At 40.4% G+C, this 25,547-nt stretch overlaps 2 protein-coding genes across 2 annotated transcripts in view; one reads left to right on the top strand and one right to left on the bottom strand.

Annotated features, from left to right (window-relative positions):
* Nucleotides 1–25,547, top strand: part of ARL15 (ADP ribosylation factor like GTPase 15) — a 191,428-nt gene that overhangs the window by 10,315 nt on the left and 155,566 nt on the right. The gene's annotated exons all lie outside the window — the stretch shown is intronic.
* HSPB3 (heat shock protein family B (small) member 3) lies at nucleotides 1,616–3,711 on the bottom strand. The gene has a single exon (XM_053408383.1). It carries the CDS (start codon nucleotides 3,611–3,613, stop codon nucleotides 3,167–3,169), a length of 447 nt encoding a protein of 148 aa, XP_053264358.1. The 5' UTR covers nucleotides 3,614–3,711; the 3' UTR covers nucleotides 1,616–3,166.

Here is a 25,547-nt window from a genome sequence, read left to right as displayed (position 1 = left end):
ACTAGCTTCGGTTCCAAGAATCAGAACTGTGAAAAAGCTCGATTTACTAAAAAATCTGTTGTGAAGTATCTTTCAGCTCAAAGTGCTAAACTCATTGATTGAAATACTTAAGTCCTGTGTGCAAATAATTTTGTTTGATTTCTATGAATAGATGTCTACTTAAGTTAGTGGAAGATGGAGAAACAAAACGAAAAACATCTTTTTCTAAGTTATCCACCTTTAGGTTTTTATTCTACCAATGTGTCTGAGATTTTGGTGTCAGGTTCTCTTTGCCACTCTGCCCCCACTTTCTCCAAGCCAAAAAAGGCCTTCCCTTGGGGGGTAACAGATGATAGGAGGCAAGGCTCTCAATAGTTGTGAATAAAATGTGAAACTTTAATAAGGTTAAGTACACAATGTATGTCTTTTAATTTGAAGGGAAACCTCATGTGATCTACTTCATGCTGAACTTAAAATAGAAGTGCCTTGTAAACATTTTGTTCACTGGGTGGTTTTAGCTATCTAATCTTGCTGTTCATAAGGTTTAAAGGACGATACTTTTGGAATGGGAAGCATTATTGTTCATTGGCCTTAAGAACTTTAAAAGAAAATATTTTCAAATTGCTTAGTATAACATGCAGAAACAATATACTGTCAGGAACAGTTTTTGTGATTGCTTATAAATATAAGCTGCTTAGGAAGTTTAATATTGCTTGATGACGTCTGCTTTGCAATTTATACAATGGCATCCATGAGCCCAGGCACTTGAAGAAAGCAAACACATACTTTCAAAAGACTATCACTGTGTCAGACTGTGCCTTAAACTATGTATGTCATGCAGTGATATGTCACAGTGCTGCTTATGAGCAATAGTGGTGCTTTTTACAGACCTCTCATAACTGTGTCTCATCAGATTAGAAAGTGTCACATGTACACTTATACTGTAATACAGGCACATCCAACTCTCAAGAGACTGTGATCTACTCCCAGTATTAAAAAACTGGCAGCGATCTTCCCATTGTCATTGGAGGGAGGAGGAGTTTGCGTGGGGTGGGTGGATTGCCCAGAGTTGTTGAGCTTTGTTTGGGAGAGGATAAAGGGACCCCTGACTATTAGGTCCAGTCGTAGCCGACTCTCAGTTGCGGCACTCACCTCGCTTTCTTGGCCGAGGGAGGCGGCATACAACTTCCAGGTCATGTGGCCAGCATGACTAAGCTGCTTCTGGTGAACCAGAGCAGCGCATGGAAACACCGTTTAGCTTCCCGCCGGAGCGGTAATAGTAATAATAATAATTTATTATTTATACCCCAGCCACTCTGGGCGGCTCCCAATCAAGTATTAAAAACAGTACAGCATTAAATATTAAAAATAGGTCTACCTTCAGATGTCTTTTAAAGATAGAATAGCTGCTTATTTCCTTCACATCTGAAGGGAGGGTGCCTATTTATCTACTTGTATTTTGACGTGGATTGCACAGGGGTTTTTTAGCTCCCCCCCCGTAACTTTGTACACGATAAGGATTCCACGATCTACCATGATCAGCCAGGGATCTACCGGTAGATCGTGATCTCCTGGTTGGACATTCCTGCTGTAATATATCAACCCTTGGAAATCCAGTTGCAGATATTTCATAAAATGTTTTGAGATTATCATTTAATATTGGTCCCCCCAAAATGTAACGACTTATGGAAATACATAAAGAGAAACAAAGAGGGATCAAAAATGCCCACCCTGATTTAATTCAGATTTTTCCTTTCTGGAGAAGATCAAAAAAGTTTTTTTAAAGTTTGCTCCCAACTACCCATTTGTGATCTCTCAACAACCTATTTGCAGATTAAGCCCCTGATTGGAAGCACTATAGTATTCTCTACTGTTTCTTGTTGTTGTTACTCTTAAGTTACTCAGTTGCTATCCCCATTTTGTATGGTTCCAGATGCATGTTTTCCTTCATAAATTTTGAGCAATTTGCAGATCTTAAACTTAAAATTAACCTGATCCAGCTAATGATACACAAAGAAAGAGGTGTTTATATATGCATCATCCTGCTGGGAGTGTAAAAGGCTGCTGAGCTGGAGACAGAATAGAATTTCAAGGCAGCAATCAGTTTGCAACTGTGGTTCATTCCAAGCATGCTTCCAAATCAGTGACAATACTGATCACCTCATAGATATGGGGATGTAGTCTTGGGGGCTGGTTTAGGCACTCCTTTCTCCTTCCCATCTCCCCAATTAAGTCCTCCAACAGTGCATGTAGCTGATGGCAAGAGCTGATTTGGCATTCTTTTGCATCAACAGTCTTAGTCCAGGTAATGTAATAAAATTAAAAAGCATCTAGATAAATTGCAACAATATTTTATCATTTAATGTTTCCAAATGACAGGTGCCCATAATGAGAGCCTGTATTTAGCTTGGCTCTTTCTCCTTTGAATTCCTTTACTATTCATAGCTCAGCAGTCATACTTATTTTAACTACACTTGAAAGGAGCAGACTTACTTACACAGCTGCTGTTCTCCCAAAAGCAGAATGTTGAAGTATTTAGAAGAGCATATATAACAAATCTTTGCTGGAGAAAAAAAACATTTTGAAGATCAATTGTTCAATACAGTATATTAATATATCTGGGACTGAGAAGTTAATGTTCGGTTTAGAAATTGATTTACCTCTTCAGGAGTAGGAGTTGTTATAGTTGCTATAGGGCAAACTTTAAAGAGAGGTCCACCTGTCTGGTTGGTTTACTTATACACAAATTACTTCTTCGGATCATGGCCACAGTGCTAATAATGCAGCAGTTTCCAGCATGAAAATCCTATTTCAATAAAAAGTATGCTCTAGGCTTAAATCTTTTGCCTCTTGAATACAAGTGCCTTCAGATTCCAAATGCAGCTTCCTGTTTCTGCTCTTCTTTAGTAAAACCTTCCCTTTACACATTCTTTTGCATCCATCTTGTACATCTTTTCAAGCCTTCATGCTGTTCTGTCACATAGCCTTGTTATGAATGTCCGTACATCAGCAGCTGTTGGGAGCAAATACTGTCTTTCACATCAAACAATCAAACTGGGTAAAATATGCAAAGGCTTGTCTTTATCTTCATTGTAAATGCAGTTCTGCATGCAGAGCACCACAGTACATAATTGCTTAAGCTATAGTAGGAACAATATTGTCTCACCAGTAACAAAAAGTCTATAATTCATTTCTTGCTCAGGGTCTTAGTTTCAATAACCAAAATGCCATCATGACAGAAAAGAGCATTCAGATCTTTTGTTTCAACTCTGTCTGGCAATTTGTATTGTCTAGTAAAGCTTCTGGCTATAAAGCCATGTTCATCCATCCTGGGTCCATGCTGAGCTTTGATGAGGAGCCAGCCTTCAAAGGTTTGAATGATAACATCTTCAGGACGGAACTGCACAACATCTAGTAAGACTTGAAATTTAGGCTTTTCTTCATCTGTATGGTTCTGTTCTTTTTCAGCAGTACTCTTGACTGTATGTCTATTCTTTGTCTGAGTGGCTGAGGCTGGGCCTGGCAAGGCATACAGAGAGTGGTTTAGTTTGCACGCATCCAAATCTTGATCAGCAAAATGCTCCTGATAACGTATTGGCGTTTCCACCCAATGCCGTATAACTACTCCTTCCATTGCTGAAACAATGTTGATAAAGCCGCTGCTTTGTTTTGTTCAACTGGAACAGAACAGTCTTGAGCAGAGTAGTGTACCCTTTCCAGTTGTACACTCACTTACAGACTAGTTTATCAGTTGAGATAGTATATTATTTTTAGCTCTGGCAGAGCTTATTGCTTCACTGGGTGTGACTCAAATCCAGAGGCATGCTGCATCTTTTGACAAGCTGACAATTGACCACTATTTATAGGACTTGTGCTTGAGCTGCTTTGAAGGTTGTCGTTTTCATTAGTTGGCATTTATATGGCATTATTCTACACTTTCTCTTTTTTGTTATGATTCAGGGTACATCAGTATATTGTGGTATAAGCCCCCCCATTTATTCTTATTTCTTTAAAAACTATACGGTTACAGTGAATTCAAGTTATTTATGCTGTTGCATCATGAGCAAGAAGTTGATTTCTCTGGATGTTTTCTTCAAGTACAAAGCTTGAATCTGTTTATTGAATGGATGTATAACATTGCCACTGGAGGTTCAAGTGACCTTGATGATGTGGAGTGCCTCTTTCCAGCTCCATCTGGTTTGCCAGCTACACCCTCTTTTGGATAGAGGTTTCCTGGTCACTGTAATTTATCTTGTAACTTTCAGGCTGGAGTATTATAACATGCTTTACATGGGGCTGCCCTTGAAGATGACTTGGAAACTTCAACTGGTCCAAAATTCAGCAGTCAGGTTATTGAGTTTCCATTTAAAACTTGCATAATCCCTGTTTTTTTAAAAACGATATACCAGTTGCTCTTTGCTTCTGGGCCCAATTAGTGTTATAGATAAAAAGCTAAAGGACCTCTGGATGGTTAAGTCCTATCAAAGGTTACTATGGGGTGCGGCACTCATCTTGCTTTTCCAGCTGAGGGAGCCGGCGTTTATCCACAGACAGCTTTCCAGGTCATGTGGCCAGCATGACTAAAGTGGTACTGGTGCACGGAGGATCATGTTATAATCCTAAATAAAATAGGACCCAAATATATGAAAGATTGTTTCCTTCAATGCAGAATTTCTCATGTGTTAGAATTGGAAGTGGAGGCTCTCTTAGTAATTCCACCACCCTCAGAAATCTGGGGGCAGCCTGGGAGAGCAGGTTCTCTATGGCAGCCCCTAAGTTGTAGAATTTTCTCCGCACAGAGGTGCACTTGGCACCTTTGTTATATAGTTTTCATCGTATGCTTTACCCTGGCCTTTGGCAGCTGAGATATATATTTTAAGATCCATACTACTTTCTTGACTGTAATTCAGTTTAACTGTTTTAACATTCTATTTATAAATTGTTATAACCCATCAGTCCATTGGTATCAGCAGGGAAACTGGTGAGTTCTTTTAGCCCTAGGAGGTGAAGAGAAGAATCTGTAGATCCACTGAGGCTACCTGGGTCTCAAGCACTGCAGGGGAAGCCAAGGTTCCAATAATTTGGGGGTGGATAGGTTTTCACTAAATGCAAGACTAGAAATACAGAGATAATTTATTTTGCTTCTTATGGTCATTAGGATGATGAAGAACCTGAAATCCTGCTCTTGTCCTTTGCCAGTCTTCCAGAGCCTTCTTCCTGGCTTCTGAGATTTTGCCAGGTATTTCTACTACATTGGGGGGGGGGGGGGCGGAAGAATAAAATAAAAAAACCAAACGAAACAAACATGTTTGCTAGATTTTATCCTTGCTATCCTCACATTAAAGAACCATGCAATTTATAAAGCTGTGTTCAGGAGATAACAGTGTGTTAATTGCATAGAGGCTTTACTCCAGCTCCGTTGCTCTCAGTACATAGTTTGAACTTAAAAGGCCTGGTGAACCAAAGGAATTTTTACATTCTTATAAAGAAATGGAAAATATTTTCTGTTAACCATTATTTGTTAAATTACCCTGGAGAAGATTTTTGTCCCGTCAGTTACCAGGGCTATCAAATGTCACAATCTTATAAAAAGAAGTCCTTTTTGAAAATTTGTGTTAACATTATTACTTACATTAGCTCAGTTAACCATAGCGTCACAAAAACTGAGAGGTGCCTTTATAAACAAACTGTCTGGGAGACTGGTTTGATTCTACAGATACACTGAAATGCATGATATGATTGCTGAGTCATATCAGCAATGTATTAAATCTTATTTTACTTATTGTAGTGGCCATTTGATTAAGCAATAAATCATGTGAACTGCAATCATGAAAGCCAAGATTTTCAAGGTTTGCAGGCCATAGGTTGGCTGGGCTCAGTCCATACACATAAACCATCCCACCAACAATATTGATTTGCCCCATCTAGTACTTAAAAACAAAATAAAACCAGACTTCTACATTTGTAATATATTCATTTAAAGAATAGCTTGTTTTAGAATACAAAAATTTCTGGGTTTTAAACATCAGTGGTTGCAACCACCTTCCAAAAGTGATACTGCTCCAACTCCTCTCAACTGACTCAGGGTTGTCCACCTAAGATTTTCCCCTAACTAAGGGTATATTTTTTCAATATCACTTGGGGGGAAGAGGTAATAATTTAAGGAATATGTTAATTGTAAGTAGATAAAAGCTTTTGAACTTAAAATAAGTATTCTTTTTCAACTTAATGTTTCTAATGCACTCTTACAGTGCAACCATGTGCTTATTTTTCAAAGGTTAAGTCCCAGTGTGTTCACTGGGGCTTACTCCCTTCTAAGAGCATTTTGGAGTTCATCCCAAGGCACAATAATATATATAAATACTTAGAATTGCATCCAATATTAGTCATATTCAGAGTGGACCTATTGAATAAATGGATATGACTGATTTCTGAATAAAACTCACTTGGTTACAACCCTTTGGGTTTGGTGACAGGGTTATAGGTATTTTTGGTGTGAGGAAAACACAGATTTTTTTTTTACTCCATCCAGCTGAAAATGTGACAGCCCCTTCCAGTGACATAGGCAATCTGCAGCTCTACTTGGCTGCTTTTTTCACTTCTTATATTTGTTGTTGAGGCAGAGACACCTTTGAAGTACAGGACAGAACTGGAACTTAACATCTGATAACAAACAGAATATGCTGCATGCTCATAGAAAACTGTAAAAATAACTCTCTCTACTTTTGGCAGTCAGCTTGCTATTTCAAATGTTTTAAAGAAAAACTGTCAACATCAGCACCATCTAGTATGTCCCACAGGCTGTCCCATTATAGGGCTTAATGGCATCTTGAATGTTTTGTCCAAATTATTTTAGCTTGAATCTGACAGTGATTGCTCTAATGAACTCAAGTAGCATACCGTCTTGCTGCTCAGAAATCCTTGAGAGCAGATAGCACTCTGGAAATTATTAACGGGCAGGTCTGTGCAGGCCACAGTAAAGCACTGAATCTGGAAGGAAAAGTATCCAGATGCCAAATCTGTTTTGTGTGAGACATATTTCTACAAGCCAGTCATGCAAAGTATTGCAGATTTCAGAGTCTGATCATGAGTTTATGTGCCCAAAAGGATGATGTGACGTAAGTTTCAAAACAAGTTACTGGTATATACATTGTAACAATACTTTGTACTTAAAACGTTTTATGTGCTTTGCATACATTTCAGTAATCCTTGCATAAATGCCATACTACAGTACTATTATAGCCCTATGCTGTGTGTTGTGAGAGACAGAGAAATATACAGAAGCTTAAGGCCACCTAGTAAGATATGGAAAAGTTTTAAGTTGGGACTTCTAGTTCATAGCTAGTCTCTCAACCACCATTCTCAGAAACATGAATCCTTAAATATATGAATAATGGCAGAACAATTGTGTGAATGAAGTAGCTTCATTTTACACAGCAACAAACTTGCGTTTGCTTCGAAAAATGCTGAGAGATGCAGGCCAGTCTTGATCCCTGCAATTTGTGTCCACAACAAATACTTTGAACAATGCACATATCTCAATATATCCATGTCAAATACGTGATAGGTGGTGATACACATTAAAATGTAATGTATAAAGTATATGGGTATTTCAGCTCCTTTAAAAGCTTTAAAGTCAAGTAGGTTGTTTTGAAAAGTTCTTTTGCTCGGGTCTAGCAAATTCAGTTGTTGCACTTCTAAGTCTTGCAGAAAGTAAACTGACCTCATCTGCTTTACTAATTAAGGGCTGAAGCACATGTTACAATAACTATAGATAGGTTGCTGTAAACACCCTTCCTTCTCTTTTTTGGTGATCATTTGTTGCCAAGTAACATGGTTTTCCATGAATATGATCTTAACAGTGTGTCCGTAAGTGACTGTGGAGGCCAGTTCTGGGTCCACGCATCCTTATAATAATAATAATTTATAATAATAATTTATTATTTATACCCCACCCATCTGATTGGGTTTCTCCTTCCACATTGGGGACATAAGTTTTTGGGTGGGAGTTGATCACGGTGAGGATTTGCCAAATGTACCTTCTTCTTAGCTTGTTTCTCCCTTTTGTCCTGAGTTTGTGCTTCTTCAAAGTCGATGACTTTGAATAGCTTTCGTATAAGCTATTCTCAAACTGGAGCACTTGCAGGCCAGTGTTTCCCAATTATCTGTGCTTTTATTGCATTTTAAAATATTTCTATTGAGAGCCTTTTTAAACCTCTTTTGTTGTCCACTGGCATTTTGCTTCCCATTCTTAAGCTGGGAATAGAGTAGTTGCTTTGAAAGATGATAATCAGGTATCCAAACAACATGACCAGCGCAATGAAGTTGATGTTGAAGAATCATTGCTTCACTAGTGGTGATCTTTGCTTCTTCTAGTACACTGGCATTAGTTCGCCTGTTTTCCCAAGTGATATTTAAACTTTTTGGAGACACTGTTGATGGAATCATTTGAGGAGTTGGAGATGGCGTTTATAAGTGGTCCATGTTTCACAAGCGTACAGTAAAGTTGGTAATACAGTAGCTTTGTAAACAAGCATTTTGGTTTCCCTGCAAATGTCCTGGTCCTCAAACACTCTGCATTTCATTTGGGAGAAAGCTCAGGCGATGCTGGAAAGATAACTGCCCAGGTAGGAAAAAAGATCAACACTTTAAAATGTTATGCCATTAAGTTGGATTTGTGGTGCAGAGGGGTTCTTTTGTGCTTCTTGGTTCAGCACTTTGATTTTTTGGATATTGAGCACTAGGCCACTCTTCCTATGGTGAGTGAACTCCACATTAGATCTACTTGTGCTCATCAGTAGCTGCCAGGATTGTGGGGTAATTGATATGGAGATGTTCATAATGGCAGCGAGTCATGGGGTAAATTGTTATGGCTGGAGCAGAGATCATTCAGTAGAGAGGCCACTTCCATTTAGCTGAATTTCTGTCACAACCGGAAATGCCAAACTAGACATGGCAGTTGCTGAATCTAGGATCTCTGATACTCAAGTTGTAAGAACAGGTGGCATCCAAATTAAGGAGCAAAATTAGTGCACTAAAACCTTATCCCTTCCATAGCTTTCCTCCTTGTATTTCATTGCCTGAACTCCTTCTCCTCCCTCACAGGCTTCAGGACTGGAAGTGAGCCCTTGGAGAGAAAAACATCAAAGATGATGGGCTATGGAGAAATATGTTGTGGCAGGTCAGGGTTCATTTTCCCTCACCCATCCACTCATTCCTTCTGCTGTTAAGTTCTCATCCTATCCCACAACACATAACCCAGCATACCTGAGTTTTAAGCACATGAGCCTGCAGCCTTCTTATCTAGCATTAAAAGAAGATTTATGTATTCATGATTGATAAGTCCATCAGTTGCTATTGGTTGTAATGGTTATTTGGTGGTTATATGACACTTCTATGTCTCAGAATCCCAGTTGCTGGACAGCAATAGGAGGAGAAGCTATTGTCTTCATGTCCTATTCGTGGACTACCATGAAGCATCACCTTGCTTGCTTGCTGTGGGAAGTAAGTGCTGGACTTGATAGAGCTCTGGTCTGACCTAGCAGGACCCTTTATGTTTTATGGATTGCAGTTTAGATGGCTAAACTGGCCCTAATCTAAAGCTGAACCGATAGCTCAGATCCAAGATATTGCAAAGGGATTTTCAAGGCAGTTTAAAATTAAGAATTAAGAATTTTAAACTGAGACAGCAGCAATGAAATATCAATAAAACCCTACTGAAAAGCGCCACCTCAAAAAGAGCAATGTAGGTGTGGTGGTCAATAGAGGCCCTTAAAGGCCAAGGAGCTTTCTAAACATAAAGGTTTTAAGTCTATATAGGGCAAAGTTGATCTCTCTGGGGAGAGAGTTCCAAAGTCTGACTGCTACACATTTCCTTAACTGAGGTTTTCAAATGTTCGCTGACATATAAGTGAATTATTTACTTATACTTTCTTGAAACATGTATCCATAGCACAAATGATCAAGCACATGCCAGAGTTTACTTTCAGTTTCAGTTGATTTCTTGTATTAGGAAGTTGCCAAAGGTATGAGGGAAGGTCAGTTAACAGTTATCCTCCTTAATAATGTGGCACCTAAGTCAGGGTGGTGAGTGCTGCAGGAATAAATAGGACATATATTTCTAAATACCACTCCAATTCTAATAATGTTTACTTAAAAGTGATTTTCATGCAAATTGGGAAAGTAAATGTGCTGAAGATTGTAACTGAATTGCGTTAAGGTTTGGGATGTAAAGAAAAATGTGGTTACAAGAGAAGCACAATTTATTTGGAGAGTAGAACAGACAGACTCAATGATCCGCTGCCCCAAAATAGCTATACTAGACATAACTGGTGCTGTTTGTACCAGCTGCCTCAGGTCCCATGGGCCAAAATGCTACTTGTCTGGCCTTATGAGTGGGATGAAATGGCCCTTGTATGGCTGTGCCATGCAGAGACTAGGGGGAAATACCAGCACACTAGAAGTGTTGTAAGTTATCTCTTTATGCATTTTCCAAGAAAGTGTATTTTTGGCTTGACAACTGGTGTTATGACACACACTTATGATATACAACAGAGATGGTAAATATTTGCTTCATGGGCCAAATCTAGCCCGTCAATCCAGCCTATGGCACTCTCCCTAGGCCACATTACTTCCTCCTCACTGAAGGCTGCATTCTGCCCCCTTCACAATTGTATTAGCAAGTGAAGCTTGTATATGTATATGTATATGTGTGAATAGATCAATGAATGGATAGTTCAATGTTTATGCTTTGACCCCACCATCACTGATACACGACCCCAGTCACGTCTCTCTGAGAAAGTCTGGTCCATAAGTGCAAGAAGGTTCCCCACTTCTAGTGTAGCATTAGATGAGAGACATTTACCATGTTTTCCTGGGTATAAGATGATGTTTTTTGCTAAGAAATATTACTAAAAAAATTAGGGTCTTATACATGGATGGTGAATGCACAGGGGTTTGGGTTTGGGTAGGCAGTCTGGGCTCAGATTTGGGCTCAGGCTCTTGAAATATTGTAACCCTAACTTTGGGTGACCTCTGCAAAAAAAGCTCAAAGTTGTTCTGTTTGGTGTTAAAAATATTGATTTTTTAATTTTGGGTTCTAAAAAATAGTGGTTGTCTTATACATGGGAGCATCTTAAACACGGGGGAAAAACAGTAAGTGGAACTTACCCTATGAAACTAAATAATAGAATCAGACTGTTAGAAACATCTTCTCTGACCAATATTTGCTGCCTTTGATTGTTTACTGTTCTTTTGTGCCAATGGATTGTAAGTACATCACATTTTGAAAATAAAAACGAGGATTTCAGGCTTAAATGAGAACTGTAGTAGGGCTAGAACTGGGGACTGCAGGAAATTTGAGATAGATACACTAAAACAGATTGACATCAAATGACCTCTGTACTTGTGTATCTCTTGGTATGTAAGCAGTATATAAATAAGTAAATAAATAAGTAAGTAAGTAAGTAAATAAATAAATAAATAAATAAAAGAGGCTAGTTCACCAACACAGAAGCCAGATATATGGAGAAACGTGACTCAAAGAAGTAGGAGGCCCAGGGTTCGCTCTGATTGTTTAGAAATACACAATCGCTTTGAGGTCCTCTCCCCTAGCATGGAAGACGAAGAGCAGACTCCATTTGAGGATCTCTCCCTCATTACAGTCGATCAGGTATATGAAGACGAGCAGCAAAGTCAGTCCTCAGGGAATGTGCAGGCGACCTTGGAACGGACAGCTCATGGAACAACCCCGACCAAACCTAAGAGGAGGCGTGTAGTGGTGATAGGGGATTCCCTACTGAGGGGAACAGAAGCAGTGATCTGTGGGCCTGACAAGATGTCTCGGGAAGTGTGCTGTCTCCCCGGGGCTAAGATCCAAGACTGAACGACTGCAAGGAATCATAAAACCCACTGACAAATACCCCTTCCTCTTAGTTCATGTGGGAACCAATGACACTGCAAGCAATAGCCTCCAGAAGATCAAAAGAGACTACGAGGCTCTGGGCAGGAAATTGAAGCAATTAAATGCACAAATTGTCATCTCATCTGTCCTCCCAGTTGAACGACGTGGCCCAGGGAGAGAGGGAAAAATAGTGGAAGTGAACAGCTAGCTTCGCAAATGGTGTAAACAGGAACGGTTTGGATTCTTAGATCACGGACTGCAGTTTCTTGAAGATGGACTTCTGGCAAGCGATGGGCTGCACTTCACAACGGTTGGGAGGAATGTTTTTGCCAAAAATCTCAGAAACCTCATCAGGAGGGGTTTAAACTGACTAATGTGGGGGAGGGAGACAGTGCTCCTGAAGGTAGGAGTCTATCAATTGATGAAGATGATCATCCAAATGTCATAGACCGAATGGAGCAAACAGCACGCAGACCTAGTGGTGGGAGGAAAAAATCCTTAAATATGAGACACGGGGGAATGATTAATGGACTTCAATGTCTGTACACTAATGCGCAAAGCATGGGAAATAAACAAGATGAGCTTGAGCTCTTGGTACAGCAAACTAAATATGACATAATAGGCATCACTGAAACCTGGTGGGATAAGTCCCACGACTGGAATGTAATAATGGAGGGATACAATCTATTTCAGAGAAACAGACCAGACAAGAAAGGAGGAGGAGTGGCGTTATATGTCAGGGATGTGTATACCTGTGAAGAGATCCAAGATTTAGAACCTCAAAGCCAAAGTGAGAGCATTTGGGTCAAAATTAAGGGAGAGAAGAATAACAGTGACCTCATTGTGGGAGTTTACTATAGATCCCCAAGCCAAACGGAGGACATAGATTATGCCTTCCTGGAACAGATGGCCAAGCATGCAAAAGGAAGGGAGATAGTAGTAATGGGAGACTTCAATTACCCGGATATTTGTTGGATGTCAAACTCAGCCAAGAACATAAGGTCAAACAGATTCCTCACTGGCCTTGCAGACAACTTCGTTGTCCAGAAAGTGGGAGAAACAACAAGAGGAACAGCCATTTTAGATCTGGTCCTAACCAATGTTGATGACCTGGTTAGTGGGGTAGAAATGGAAGGATCATTAGGCGCGAGTGATCTCATGCTCTTCTGAAGTTTACTATACAGCGGAAAGGAGCAGCCAAGCATACTAGGACTCAGTTTCTTGACTTTAAGAAAGCCGACTTCATAAAACTTAGGGAAGTGCTGGGTGAGATCCCATGGACAGTAATACTAAAAGGAAAGGGAGTTCATGATGGCTGGGAGTTTGTTAAGAGGGAGATAGTAAAAGCACAACTTCAGGCAATACCAATGAGACGGAAACATGGAAGGTGCCTAAAGAAGCCAGGGTGGCTATCTAAAGAACTTTTAACTGAGTTAGGATTAAAAAAGGATGTGTACAAAAAATGGAAAAGGGGGGAACCACCAAAGAGGAATTCAAACAAATAGCCAGCACATGTAGACACAAAGTCAGAAAAGCTAAAGCACAGAATGAACTCAGGCTTGCTAGAGAGGTTAAAAGCAACAAAAAAGGCTTTTATGGGTATGTTCGTAGCAAAAGGAAGAACAAAGAAACAGTGGGGTCACTCAGAGGAGAAGATGGTGAAATGCAAACAGGGGACACAGAAAGGGCTGAACTCCTCAATGCCTTCTTTGCCTCAGTCTTCTCCGATAAAGAAAACAATGCCCGACCTGAAGAATTTGGAGCAAATGATTCAGCAGAGGAAACACAGCCCAGAATAACTAAGGAGATAGTACAAGAATACTTGGCTAGTTTAGATGTATTCAAGTCTCCAGGGCCAGATGAACTGCATCCAAGAGTATTAAAAGAACCACTGGCAGTCATCTTTGAGAATTCCTGGAGAACAGGCGAAGTCCTGGCAGACTGGAGGAAGGCAAATGTTGTCCCTATTTTCAAAAAGGGGAAAAGAGAGGACCCAAATAATTACCGCCCAGTCAGTCTGACATCAATACCAGGGAAGATTCTGGAGCAGATCATTAAGCAAACAGTCTGTGAGCACCTAGAAAGGAATGCTGTGATGACCAATAGTCAGCATGGATTTCTGAAAAATAAGTCATGTCAGACTAACCTGATCTCGTTTTTTGACAGAATTACAAGCCTGGTAGATGAAGGGAACGCAGTAGATGTAGCCTACCTTGATTTCAGCAAGGCATTTGACAGGGTGCCCCATGATATTCTTGTAAAGAAGCTGGTAAAATGTGGTCTTGACTATGCTACCACTCAGTGGATTTGTAACTGGCTGACTGACCGAACCCAAAGGGTGCTCATCAATGGTTCCTCTTCATCCTAGAGAAGAGTGACTAGTGGGGTGCCACAGGGTTCTGTCTTGGGCCCGGTCTTATTCAACATCTTTATCAACGACTTGGATGATGGACTCAAGGGCATCCTGATCAAATTTGCAGATGACACCAAACTGGGAGGGGTGGCTAACACCCCAGAGGACAGGATCACACTTCAAAACGACCTTGACAGATTAGAGAACTGGGCCAAAACAAACAAGATGAATTTTAAGAGGGAGAAATGTAAAGTATTGCACTTGGGCAATAAAAATGAGAGGCACAAATACAAGATGGGTGACACCTGGCTTGAGAGCAGTACATGTGAAAAGGATCTAGGAGTCTTGGTTGACCACAAACTTGACATGAGGCAACAGTGTGACGCGGCAGCTAAAAAAGCCAATGCAATTCTGGGCTGCATCAATAGGAGTATAGCATCTAGATCAAGGGAAGTAATAGTGCCACTGTATTCTGCTCTGGTCAGACCTCACCTGGAGTACTGTGTCCAGTTCTGGGCACCACAGTTCAAGAAGGACACTGACAAACTGGAACGTGTCCAGAGGAGGGCAACCAAAATGGTCAAAGGCCTGGAAACGATGCCTTATGAGGAACGGCTAAGGGAGCTGGGCATGTTTAGCCTGGAGAAAAGGAGGCTAAGGGGTGATATGATAGCCATGTTCAAATATATAAAAGGATGTCACATAGAGGAGGGAGAAAGGTTGTTTTCTGCTGCTCCAGAGAAGCGGACACGGAGCAATGGATCCAAACTACAAGAAAGAAGATTCCACCTAAACATTAGGAAGAACTTCCTGACAGTAAGAGCTGTTCGACAGTGGAATTTGCTGCCAAGGAGTGTGGTGGAGTCTCCTTCTTTGGAGGTCTTTAAGCAGAGGCTTGACAACCATATGTCAGGAGTGCTCTGATGGTGTTTCCTGCTTGGCAGGGGGTTGGACTCGATGGCCCTTGTGGTCTCTTCCAACTCTATGATTCTATGAAATATTACTAACAATTCTCGTCTAGTGATGTCATTCTTAAAAGGAATGTATTTTGTTCCTTTACTAAAAAATTATAATAATAATAATAATAATAGGCAATGCAGATTACAGTTTGGCTACTCAGCTAAATGCAGCCACAGTTCTGCTGCATTAGTGTAAGAAACCAATAGAAAAAAAGACAGTCACGGAACTGAGAAATTGTACAAAACAAATGAAATACCGTGAAAATCCCTGAAACGAGAAGTAATCGACTAGAAATATTATCTTGTGGAAATCAACTAAATAATAAAAATCAAAAAGCTTAAGGAAAAAAATTAGAAAAACCTAAGATAGAACAAAGCCTTAACGGGATGCCGGCTACAAACCTCATTTCACTGAACTATTCAATTTCATCGGAAATAGAAAAATCATAAACTTTAAATGACCAAAATTCAAACAAGGGTAGAACCCCAAAAATTCTGACGTATTATAATCCTAGGTCGACCTAGGTAAAACAAAGTGCAGTAATAAAGGATTGAAGACTCAAAAGTACAGTTTCTAATACTGAATTTACAAAAAAGGTTTGAAAACCTAAATAGCAAGCATTAAACAAAGCCAAACGTGAAGAAGGCATAGCACAATAATAAGGGGTTGAAGACTGAACTGTGAAAATTCTAGTGCTGCTTTTACAAAAAGGTTTAAAAACCTAAATGGCACAAATTCAAAGAAAGGAATACAAGATAAAGCTGTTGTGGGTTTTGAACAAACTCGTGAACAGGGCTGAAACGCTCCCATGGTCTAGATGTTACTGCTGATGATCCAGCACAGATTCATTTCCTGGAATAGCCAGCCTAGCTTCCTGGTGAAGTAATGACCTAAGTATGGGTCATTGAGGTAACAAAGGAAGTGACTCTGTGCCAGAGAGCAAATGGGTGGGCCCTCTCCCTCAGTTGTCTGGTACTTGGAAAGACAAAAGCCAGTGTTAAGATTTGAGCTATGTCAGCTGGAGGCTGGGCAGCTGGGAGACACAGCTATATCTGATTTCTGTTGGAAAGGCTGTGGCTATGGGAGAAGCAAGGCGCTTTTGGCATTTTAATGCTGTGAACCTGTCCATTGTAGGCTCAGGTTGTATATATGTGTAACTAAACCATATATCATAAAGGCACCACAGTCTCTGCTGTGCCTTATTCTGAGGAAACCAAACCCAGGGTAAGCATCTGGAACCCTGGAATCTTGCACCACTCTGAGATTGGGATGGTGTGCAGCAATATGTTGCAGTGCTCAGACATTCTTAAGATAGCAATATGCATGTCTTACTGATGTTACCCGTCAACTTAGAACAACACCACCAAGATTCCTGGATTCCAGTATATTAGAATCATAGAATCATAGAGTTGGAAGAGACCACAAGGGCCATCGAGTCCAACCCCCTGCCAAGCAGGAAACACCATCAGAGCACTCCTGACATATGGTTGTCAAGCCTCTGCTTAAAGACCTCCAAAGAAGGAGACTCCACCACACTCCTTGGCAGCAAATTCCACTGTCGAACAGCTCTTACTGTCAGGAAGTTCTTCCTAATGTTTAGGTGGAATCTTCTTTCTTGTAGTTTGGATCCATTGCTCCGTGTCCGCTTCTCTGGAGCAGCAGAAAACAACCTTTCTCCCTCCTCTATGTGACATCCTTTTATATATTTGAACATGGCTATCATATCACCCCTTAGCCTCCTCTTCTCCAGGCTAAACATGCCCAGCTCCCTTAGCCGTTCCTCATAAGGCATCGTTTCCAGGCCTTTGACCATTTTGGTTGCCCTCCTCTGGACACGTTCCAGTTTGTCAGTGTCCTTCTTGAACTGTGGTGCCCAGAACTGGACACAGTACTCCAGGTGAGGTCTGACCAGAGCAGAATACAGTGGCACTATTACTTCCCTTGATCTAGATGCTATACTCCTATTGATGCAGTCCAGAATTGCATTGGCTTTTTTAGCTGCCGCGTTTTATTGAAAACTTGCAGATGCAGTACTGTACTTGAAATGTAGTATAAGTTCTAAAGGGCATGTTAGGCTATTTAAAAGCCCTTTATAAGAAAGGATCTGTGGCATACAGAAGAGGCATGGCTTGCAGAAGGTAATAGATAAAGAGTCTATGTTGTTAAATTTTATAGCATTACATTGCTCTGCAGCCTTACTCCTTAAAAAATCAAAACAAAACTGTAAGCATAGACAAACAAGTTGAATGGCACACTCAGAAACAGACGTTTATTGAACATTCGGTCTGGAGAACAATTGTGTATTATTTGAAAGCTCACTCTTCGTATTAATGTTGGTTGGCCTTTATAGAATGTAATCCCAATTTGGTATTTTGATACTGTGGGACCTGTACAGTTACCAAAAATTTGATCTGTAAATTCTAAATACATCCCCAGGAAAATGTATTATACTGACACCTTGTGGTTTGGAAAAAATACCACAGGAATACTTTCGCTTTCAACCTTTTCAAGGTCCATGGCTTCATTGACCGACTACATTCTTTCTGCAGCACCCCTGTAGGATTCAGGTGCCCAGTTATGTCACCCCTTTCCTGCTGAGCTGGCAGCCTCTCATCTTTTTTCAAACATCCTCCCTTGTGGAGTGTTCCCTCAACCTCCTCTCCTCTTCTTGGGAGTCCTCTGGGCAGCTGCTGCCACTGCCGCTGATCTCTGAACAGCATTGCTCCCCTGCCCCAAAGAGAGATGCCCCTTACTTACACTGCCCCACATGGGCCTGGGACTTGTCTGTCCATTCCCAGCAGCAAGGGCTGGCAGACTAGCTGGCTGGACTCCCTCTACCGCTTGCTTGCTTGCTTACTTTGATGCCACATCAGCTACAGGCAACCAGCATCCGCGGGCCAGCTCCAGAGGCACAATTTACCTGGGGAGCTTGTAGCCAGGGCTACTGCAACAAATAGCTATGCAAGCCTTTGGGAGGCAGAGACACAAGACGGCATCAGAGGGAGGGAGGGAAGGGAAGAGGGACAGAGGCCAGTGTTGCCTGTGGCACCCCTGACCATCATTCAAGGCACCCCAGGGTGCCCTGGCACACTGCACTTAGCTGTATCTATTAAATTTGTTTTGTATTTTGAGTTATGCACAAGGAGACACATTTTCCTGTAATAAGATTTCAGTATACTCTAATTAGGCTGTAGAATTGTGACTTTGGGCAATTTACCTTTAAAAGACTGCTGTGGAGAACGAGGCTAGCAGTATCTTGACATTTTTGTGTCAGTTGTTGCAGCTGCTAGTCAATAATATCGTGACACGTCTACAGATACAATTTCATTCTTGCAATTCATTCCCCAAAGGGGGGCAGGGTCTGACAAGCACAGAATTAATTTTGCCTAATATGAGAATGGTATTGTGAAATCACAATAGCTTTGCAAAGACAACATTTAGTTGTTGCTGACCTGCTGGTAAGGCATGGAAAGCTGATTAGCTTTGCCCACAGGCTTTAAAATTCCTAGTAGGTTGCAGTTAGCATGTGGCCTCCCGTCAGATGTTAGATTCCATCAGCCCCAACCAGCATGGCTGATGATCAGGGCTGATAGGAGTTACAGGTCAGCAACATCTGTAGGAACACAGGTTCCCTACCCTTACAGTAGAAGACACAATGTTGCTACTCTTAAGCTAATTTGACAGTCTTCTTAAAATGTGGTGCTTAGAACTGGACACAGTACTTTAGGTGTTGCCTGACCAGCACAAAACTGAGGGCAACTGTTACTACTGATCTGGAATGTATGTTTCTGTTCATGCAGCCTAAGAGTGTGTGGGATTTTTTAAAAGATAGATAAAATATAAGTAAAACAAATGCATAAAATACAGTGGTACCTCGGGTTAAGTACTTAATTCGTTCCGGAGGTCCATTCTTGACCTGAAACTGTTCTTAACCTGAAGCACCACTTTAGCTAATGGGGCCTCCTGCTGCTGCCACGCCATCAGAGCCTGATTTCTGTTCCCATCCTGAAACAAAGTTCTTAACCTGAAGCACTGTTTCTGCGTTAGCGGAGTCTGTAACCTGAAGCATATGTAACCCGAGGTACCACTGTAAACTTCATTAGGTTGGATCCTGAAAAAGTTAGTCACATGTAGGGCAGATCCATACCATATATTTAAACACATCCTACACACTTCAAAGCACATGACTTCTCCCAAAGAATCCTGGGAACTGTACTTTATTAAAGGGTGATGTGAATTGTAGCTGCAAGGAGGAAACTTGAGTTCCCAAGACTTCTGGGGGAAAATCAGGTGCTTTAAATGTATGGTGTAGATCTGCACTTCATATGCAATCATATTCAGCAATTTTCATTTCTGCAACAAGTATAGAACTTAAACAAGTGATGAGTACAGTTGTACCTCGGAAGTTGACTTTTGAAACGTTCGACTTCCAAAGCGCAGCTTCTGATTGGCTGCAGGAAGTTCCTGCAGCCAATCGGAAACCGTGGAAGCCCCGTTGGACATTCGGCTTTCAAAAGAATGTTCAAAAACTGGAACACTCACTTCCGGTTTTCTATTGTTCAGGAGTCGGAATGTTTGACTTCCAAGGCGTTCAGGAGCCGAGGTACGACTGTATCATAGTTCTCATAGATTTTAATGGGAACGAAGTAGGTCTTAGGCTGCAGTCCTATGCATGCTTACCTGGAAGATAATCCTATTTCTAAATGAGGCGTACTTTTCAGTGGATATGTATCGGAGTTCACTAGTCTGGATTGAATCCATTATTTTTGGGGGGTTTTAAAAGATAAATTTAGATTTATATACCACTTTCTTACAACAAAAAATTTCCCCACTCTTTAGTGCTTATGGGTTACCCATTTCTCTCTCACTTTCTCAGACTATCACTTGGGATCCTTCCATTTCACCACTCTAGAATAGCCACACTTTTTCACTCACAGTTTGTATTGGAAGAATGGATTGGGGTAGGACTAATATATGCTATTCCTGAGGCAAGCTTGCTCTCTTGACTCTTAAATTTAGCACTGTTTTCTCATTAATTTGCATCAGTCTGATTTTTGATCTGTTCATTCATTCAGAATTGCTCTTGCCCAGTTCCCAATTTATCTACTCTGTGCTAAGTCTCTTTCTCCCCCTGTTTTTCTCTTCTTGAGATCTCTCTTCTGCTTTTAATTACCATGGATCATGCTCTTTTTCACCAATTGTTAAAGTTTCTGATAATGGTTCTATGTTTCTCCTTTTTACTTTTTGTTGGTGTTCCCCAAGGTTCCATTTAAGTTCACTTCACCCTCTTGGCTTTAATACGTTTCCAACACTGAAAATCTTCAGCTTTTAATGTTCTTTGTCTGATCTCATTCCTTCCTTAACTAAAGTGTATTATGCTTTTTCTGGAGAATAAATCAGAAATCTAATTTGTATATGACAGGTAAAAAATGGTTATGGTTAATGACATTTATGCTATGATACATATTTATTTAAATTTATTATTGGCCATGGTTAAAGTATTATATGATATATTATTGATTTTATAACTTTTGTTTCAGTTAGTAGGTTGTTCTAGTCCAAATGTGAGTAAATCCAAAGTAAAAATACCTTTTCATAGAGAAAAGGAAAAATACACTAAGATGCTGAGGTCACAGACCAGCAACTCTAGTGCATGTTTGGAAGTGAGCTTTGCATGCACAAACATGTACCGTAATGCCCTCAGGGGCTTACTGTAATATAGGAAGGAAGACATCACATGCACACAAATTGAGAACTGCTGCATGCATGCACACATTTTCCATAAAGAGAAAAGAAAATTCCTGAATGAGAGGGGCTCTAGTTGAGCTATTAAACTAAATTAATATCCAGACATGACTCTTCAGAGTATTAAATTAATGAGATAATTTTCTCAATGTAGCCTTTGCTTCTGCTACAGTAGAAAGTAGTAACTTACAAAATATTGTCCCACAATTAAAAGCTCCTGTTACCTTGAGAGTAGAGGAACAAACCATATTTCCTAGTTTGTTGCCTATAATTGAATGTGCTGTGCCTCGTTAACACCCATAATTCACCTAGATGCCACAGTTGTCTGCTGTTCTTGTTTTGCCTAGGGCTGTATTCTGCTTGTTGCTTTCAGAACACACCATGAATTAAAAGACTTGAAAAAAATTAAAATGTTACAGTATTCCTTTTATCAAATAGTTTTCAAGGATTCCTTTTGTCCTTCCCCCTGACACTTAAAGTACGATAAGCTAGGAGAAAATAATTGCCCAAATGATGGGTTCTAGTGAGTGAGGTGTCACAACTGGAATGCTGACAATTTCAACTTGGTATCATGATATAGCCGATGTGTCCCAATTTCTCTTCAGTTTCTACTACTGTGTGTGTGTGTGTGTGTGTGTGTGTGTGTGTGTGTGTTTTGAGACCATGCCTTCCCTTCCCCTCAGCTTTTTCTGTTCAATTCAATAATATCTTGTGATTGAGATTAATAACAGTTAGGTACAAGTTTACTTGCATTCTAGGTCCCAGTGCTGGTGGTAAGGTGAATTTGAAACCTATAAGAATACTAGGCTGGATCAATGGGACTCCACTAACTGGATCCTCCTGCAGGAATAGTCCCATACCCCCCCCCAAATCTGCTCTGGAGGATTGTTGGATCATCTGGGAAAGTGTGGGAGGTGGTACAGAGTTCAGCAGAGGGAAGCAGGGGATTGCTGAAAATTGCTTCCTCTTCCTTCCCACTAGTGAGTCCAGTAAACAGACTGAGAGGCTCTGCTGGCTTGGAGTTTTATTTACACATGGGAAATGCCCTTCATTGACAGAGGGAGAAATATGAATACAACCCATTATCTTTGCCACAGAATTTTGACTAATGGAACAAATGTTGGCTGAAGTACTCTGATTTTACTTAATTGATATCAACTGAAGCAATATAACTCAGATAAGCAGCAATGCAAATGAGAATATTTAGACTGCAAAGTAGTGTTCCTGGAAAGGAACAATACAAAGCTAGGCTAAACAGTGGAAGGTATGTAGACTCTGTTCTGGCTGTGTTTTAATTTAGAGTTGCTACTTAGCCTGAGAATGGATGCTGGAATTATTATATTATGTTAGAATGTTGGACTAGTTCAAATCCATCTTCAGCCCTTGTGCTCACTGTGACCGTGACTGTGACCATAAGTATATCTCAGCTTGAGCAACCTTGACAGGATTGTTGTGAAGACAAAATCAGGGTGGGTGGATAAGGCAAAGGAGAGAACAAGGTGTACTATCCAGAGCATTCTTGGGGGAAGGGTAAAATGAACATGTTATTCATAAATAAAATATTGCAGACATTAAATATGTTAATAGCATATTCATACATTTCTGAAGCATCAATGAGGACAGAGATGAAGGTGGGAAATTGAGGAAATGGTGTTTGTGTTACTAACTGGGGGAAAAGATGCTGGTCACTATCCAGCATGGTTAAACATATTTAAAACCATTGAAATAAATAGGTTTAAATGTGCCTAACATGTATGTGCAACAATTCAAAGTGGGCATGGATTCTGATTTGATTAATGCAATCAGTTGTGAAGAACACATAACCTGTTGGTATATTGCCCATTTTGTTAATGTTTCTGCAGTGATTTAGATTGCAAATCACAATGTCCTGGAAAAATATTTATATCACCTCATTCTGCCGTGTGTGTATTGTGCATACATGCCATATTTTGGACAAGGAATGAAGATTCAGCTTAAGATATAACTGAAAGTCATTCCACATTGACCTTCTAGTTTCTTCTTTTTTAAACCTGATTATGTGAATTGGCCATTAGGGAGGTGTCCTAAGGAACATCTACTGCAAATGAAATCTCCTTACAACACAGTCATTATGAATATATCATATGCATCCAGTGTCATAGATGAGAGGAAGTTGAACAACTTGACTAGCAGCATTCTTAGCTTGACATACAGTTGCTTAATCTGTTTTCTTTTTTTACAGTATGTTGAAAATGTGTGTAGGAGGCAAACTTGATGCATAAATAAATACTTTCAAATACTTTCATCAAGTGATTTGAATTTATACACTTTGTTAGGCATTTAACTACTGGAAGCAGATTTTTTGTCTCAGTGTTGTCTCAGATTTGCTCTCAGAGAAAACCCGGATGCCTAGATCAGGTTCAGTGGCCTGACTCCAAAGAACATTCTACAAATATTGTGTTGGCATCCATCCACCAGGGGTGAAGTGAAACTACTGGATAATCACAGCACCTGTTGTGACTGAAAAATCTAGTAACTCATAACTGCTGTCTCCTGAATTGTTTTTGTTGCATTAGCAGCACCAAAGTGACCTTTCTGGGATGCAAGCCTGGGTAGTATGTACAGAGGTCCTGGGCTGCCCAGATGACAAGACCTCAATGATGTGGCACCAGCTAGGCTGCAGGAGTTGCCAGAAGGAGGTGCACAAGACAATATTCAACCATCTTAGGACTTCACTCTGGATTTTACTGGTACTCACCATGAAGTTGTTACAGTAAGTGCCACACTTTTTAATCAAAAAAGAGAGAGGTGCTGGGACTGTGTACTTTTGAGTACTCCCTGAAAAAAAGTACTAGGTTTATTCCTTAGCCTTTTCGTTTCCTGAAGATGTCCTGCAAGACATCAGGTACAGATTTTTCCTCTGTGTTTACTCCCAAAGCCTTTGTCACAAATGAGTATAGCTGCAAGGTTTAGGAACAGAGTTTTCTTTTTCCTAGTGTAGAAAAAGGAACTGATTTATATTTCTGGAGTAGCAAATTAAAAGAAATTATCCATTTATAGTACATATTTCATTCTCTAGTATCTTATCAGAAACGAAAGTGGGTGAAAATGATGTATTATGAATATTACAGACTCTTAAGCAATAAAAAGCTATTTGAGCCCTTGCTGGAATTCCACTCTAACACTTAGGAAAGGTATAAAAGTGGGAGGTGAGGTTTGCTGACTCAGTCAGCAGAACAACCAACGACACCTTTACAAGTCTCCGAGTCCTGCATTTCTAATGTTTCTTTATAATATTGTTACATGCCACCCCAATCTCCATGAGGATCACAGCTGTATCTGCATTTCCAATTTCTTAGTTGAAAGGGTAAATGTAAGGGTCACCAATCAAATGACCCGCTAATGATGAAGCCTGAACCAACAATTTAGAAATTCAAGGGACTAAAACTTTTCCCCAGTCTGTTGAGCAATAACAGAGTTTGATTAACTTGACTGAGTGTGCAGACCGACTGCCCCTGGTAACTACAGCAAACAATGCAGTAATACTAGCAACTTGCACTTACTCTTTCTTGAAACACTGAGGTTCATTTTGTATGAGCTGTTCTTCAATGCTAGAATTAATCATTATTCACTTGCTATGGCTGAGTATAAAATCTGAGCCTCTCATATATTTTGGCCTCTATTTATTGAACCCTGTTTTGTTTTTTCCATTTCCTGCTGTTATTCTGTTATTAAAGCCAAACAATCACTCCAGGAAATGTGGACAGGGAGGAGGGTAGTTTGAAATGAAAATGCTTTCCAGCTTCCTTTTTTCCACTTTTCTGTTCCTTCCGCCATACCCTCCCTCAGATAAAAGGGGGGTGTACAAAGCCAGGAAAGTTATGTGGAGATCCTTGTGTGGATGGGATCTGTTTGACTTAGTCTGAGGCAGCATCACCAGAGCTTATCTCCCAAACATGTATTTTAAGGCTAATGCTCAGCCCTGGAACATGATAATGATGTGAGGCATGTATAAAATACTAATAGGTACCCCAAACTTGCCCCACACCTGAGATTAAAGAGTTTCTAAAGCAGTTAAGTGATTTTAGTGCCAATTTTGGCTCTAGTACCTCTCAGAAACTGAGCACTAATTCCGAGGAGAAAAGGAGAGGTTAAGGCAGAGGGCCTTCTTGGTAGTGGCACCCTCCCTGTGGAACGTCCTCCCTTCAGATGTCAAGAAGTTAAAAGAATTGCACAACTTTTAGAAGACATCTGAAGGCAGCCCTGTATTGGGAGGTTTTTAATGCTTGATGTTTTTATGATATTTTTAGATATGCTGTAAAGCTGTCCAGAGTGGCTGGGGAAACCCAGCCAGATGAGCGGAATACAGTGGTACCTCAGTTTATGAACTTAATCCGTTCTGGAAGTCTGTTCTTAAACCAAATCCATTCTTAAACTGAGGCACACTTTCCCTAATGAGGCCTCCCACTGCCGGTGCCCTTCCACTGTTCAGCTTCCGTTTGTAGACCGAGGTAAAGTTAACAAACCAGAGCACTAATTCCGGTTTTGCGGAGTTCGTAAACCGAATAGTTCGTTAACAGGACTGTTCATAAAGTGAGATACCACTGTATAAATAATAATGCTGTTGTT

The sequence above is a fragment of the Podarcis raffonei genome, chromosome 11, assembly GCF_027172205.1.
Source record: "Podarcis raffonei isolate rPodRaf1 chromosome 11, rPodRaf1.pri, whole genome shotgun sequence".
Classification (NCBI taxonomy): Eukaryota; Metazoa; Chordata; class Lepidosauria; order Squamata; family Lacertidae; genus Podarcis; species Podarcis raffonei.
The sequence above is the reverse complement of the archived record's forward strand: the minus strand, read 5'-3'. Positions and strand labels throughout refer to the sequence as shown.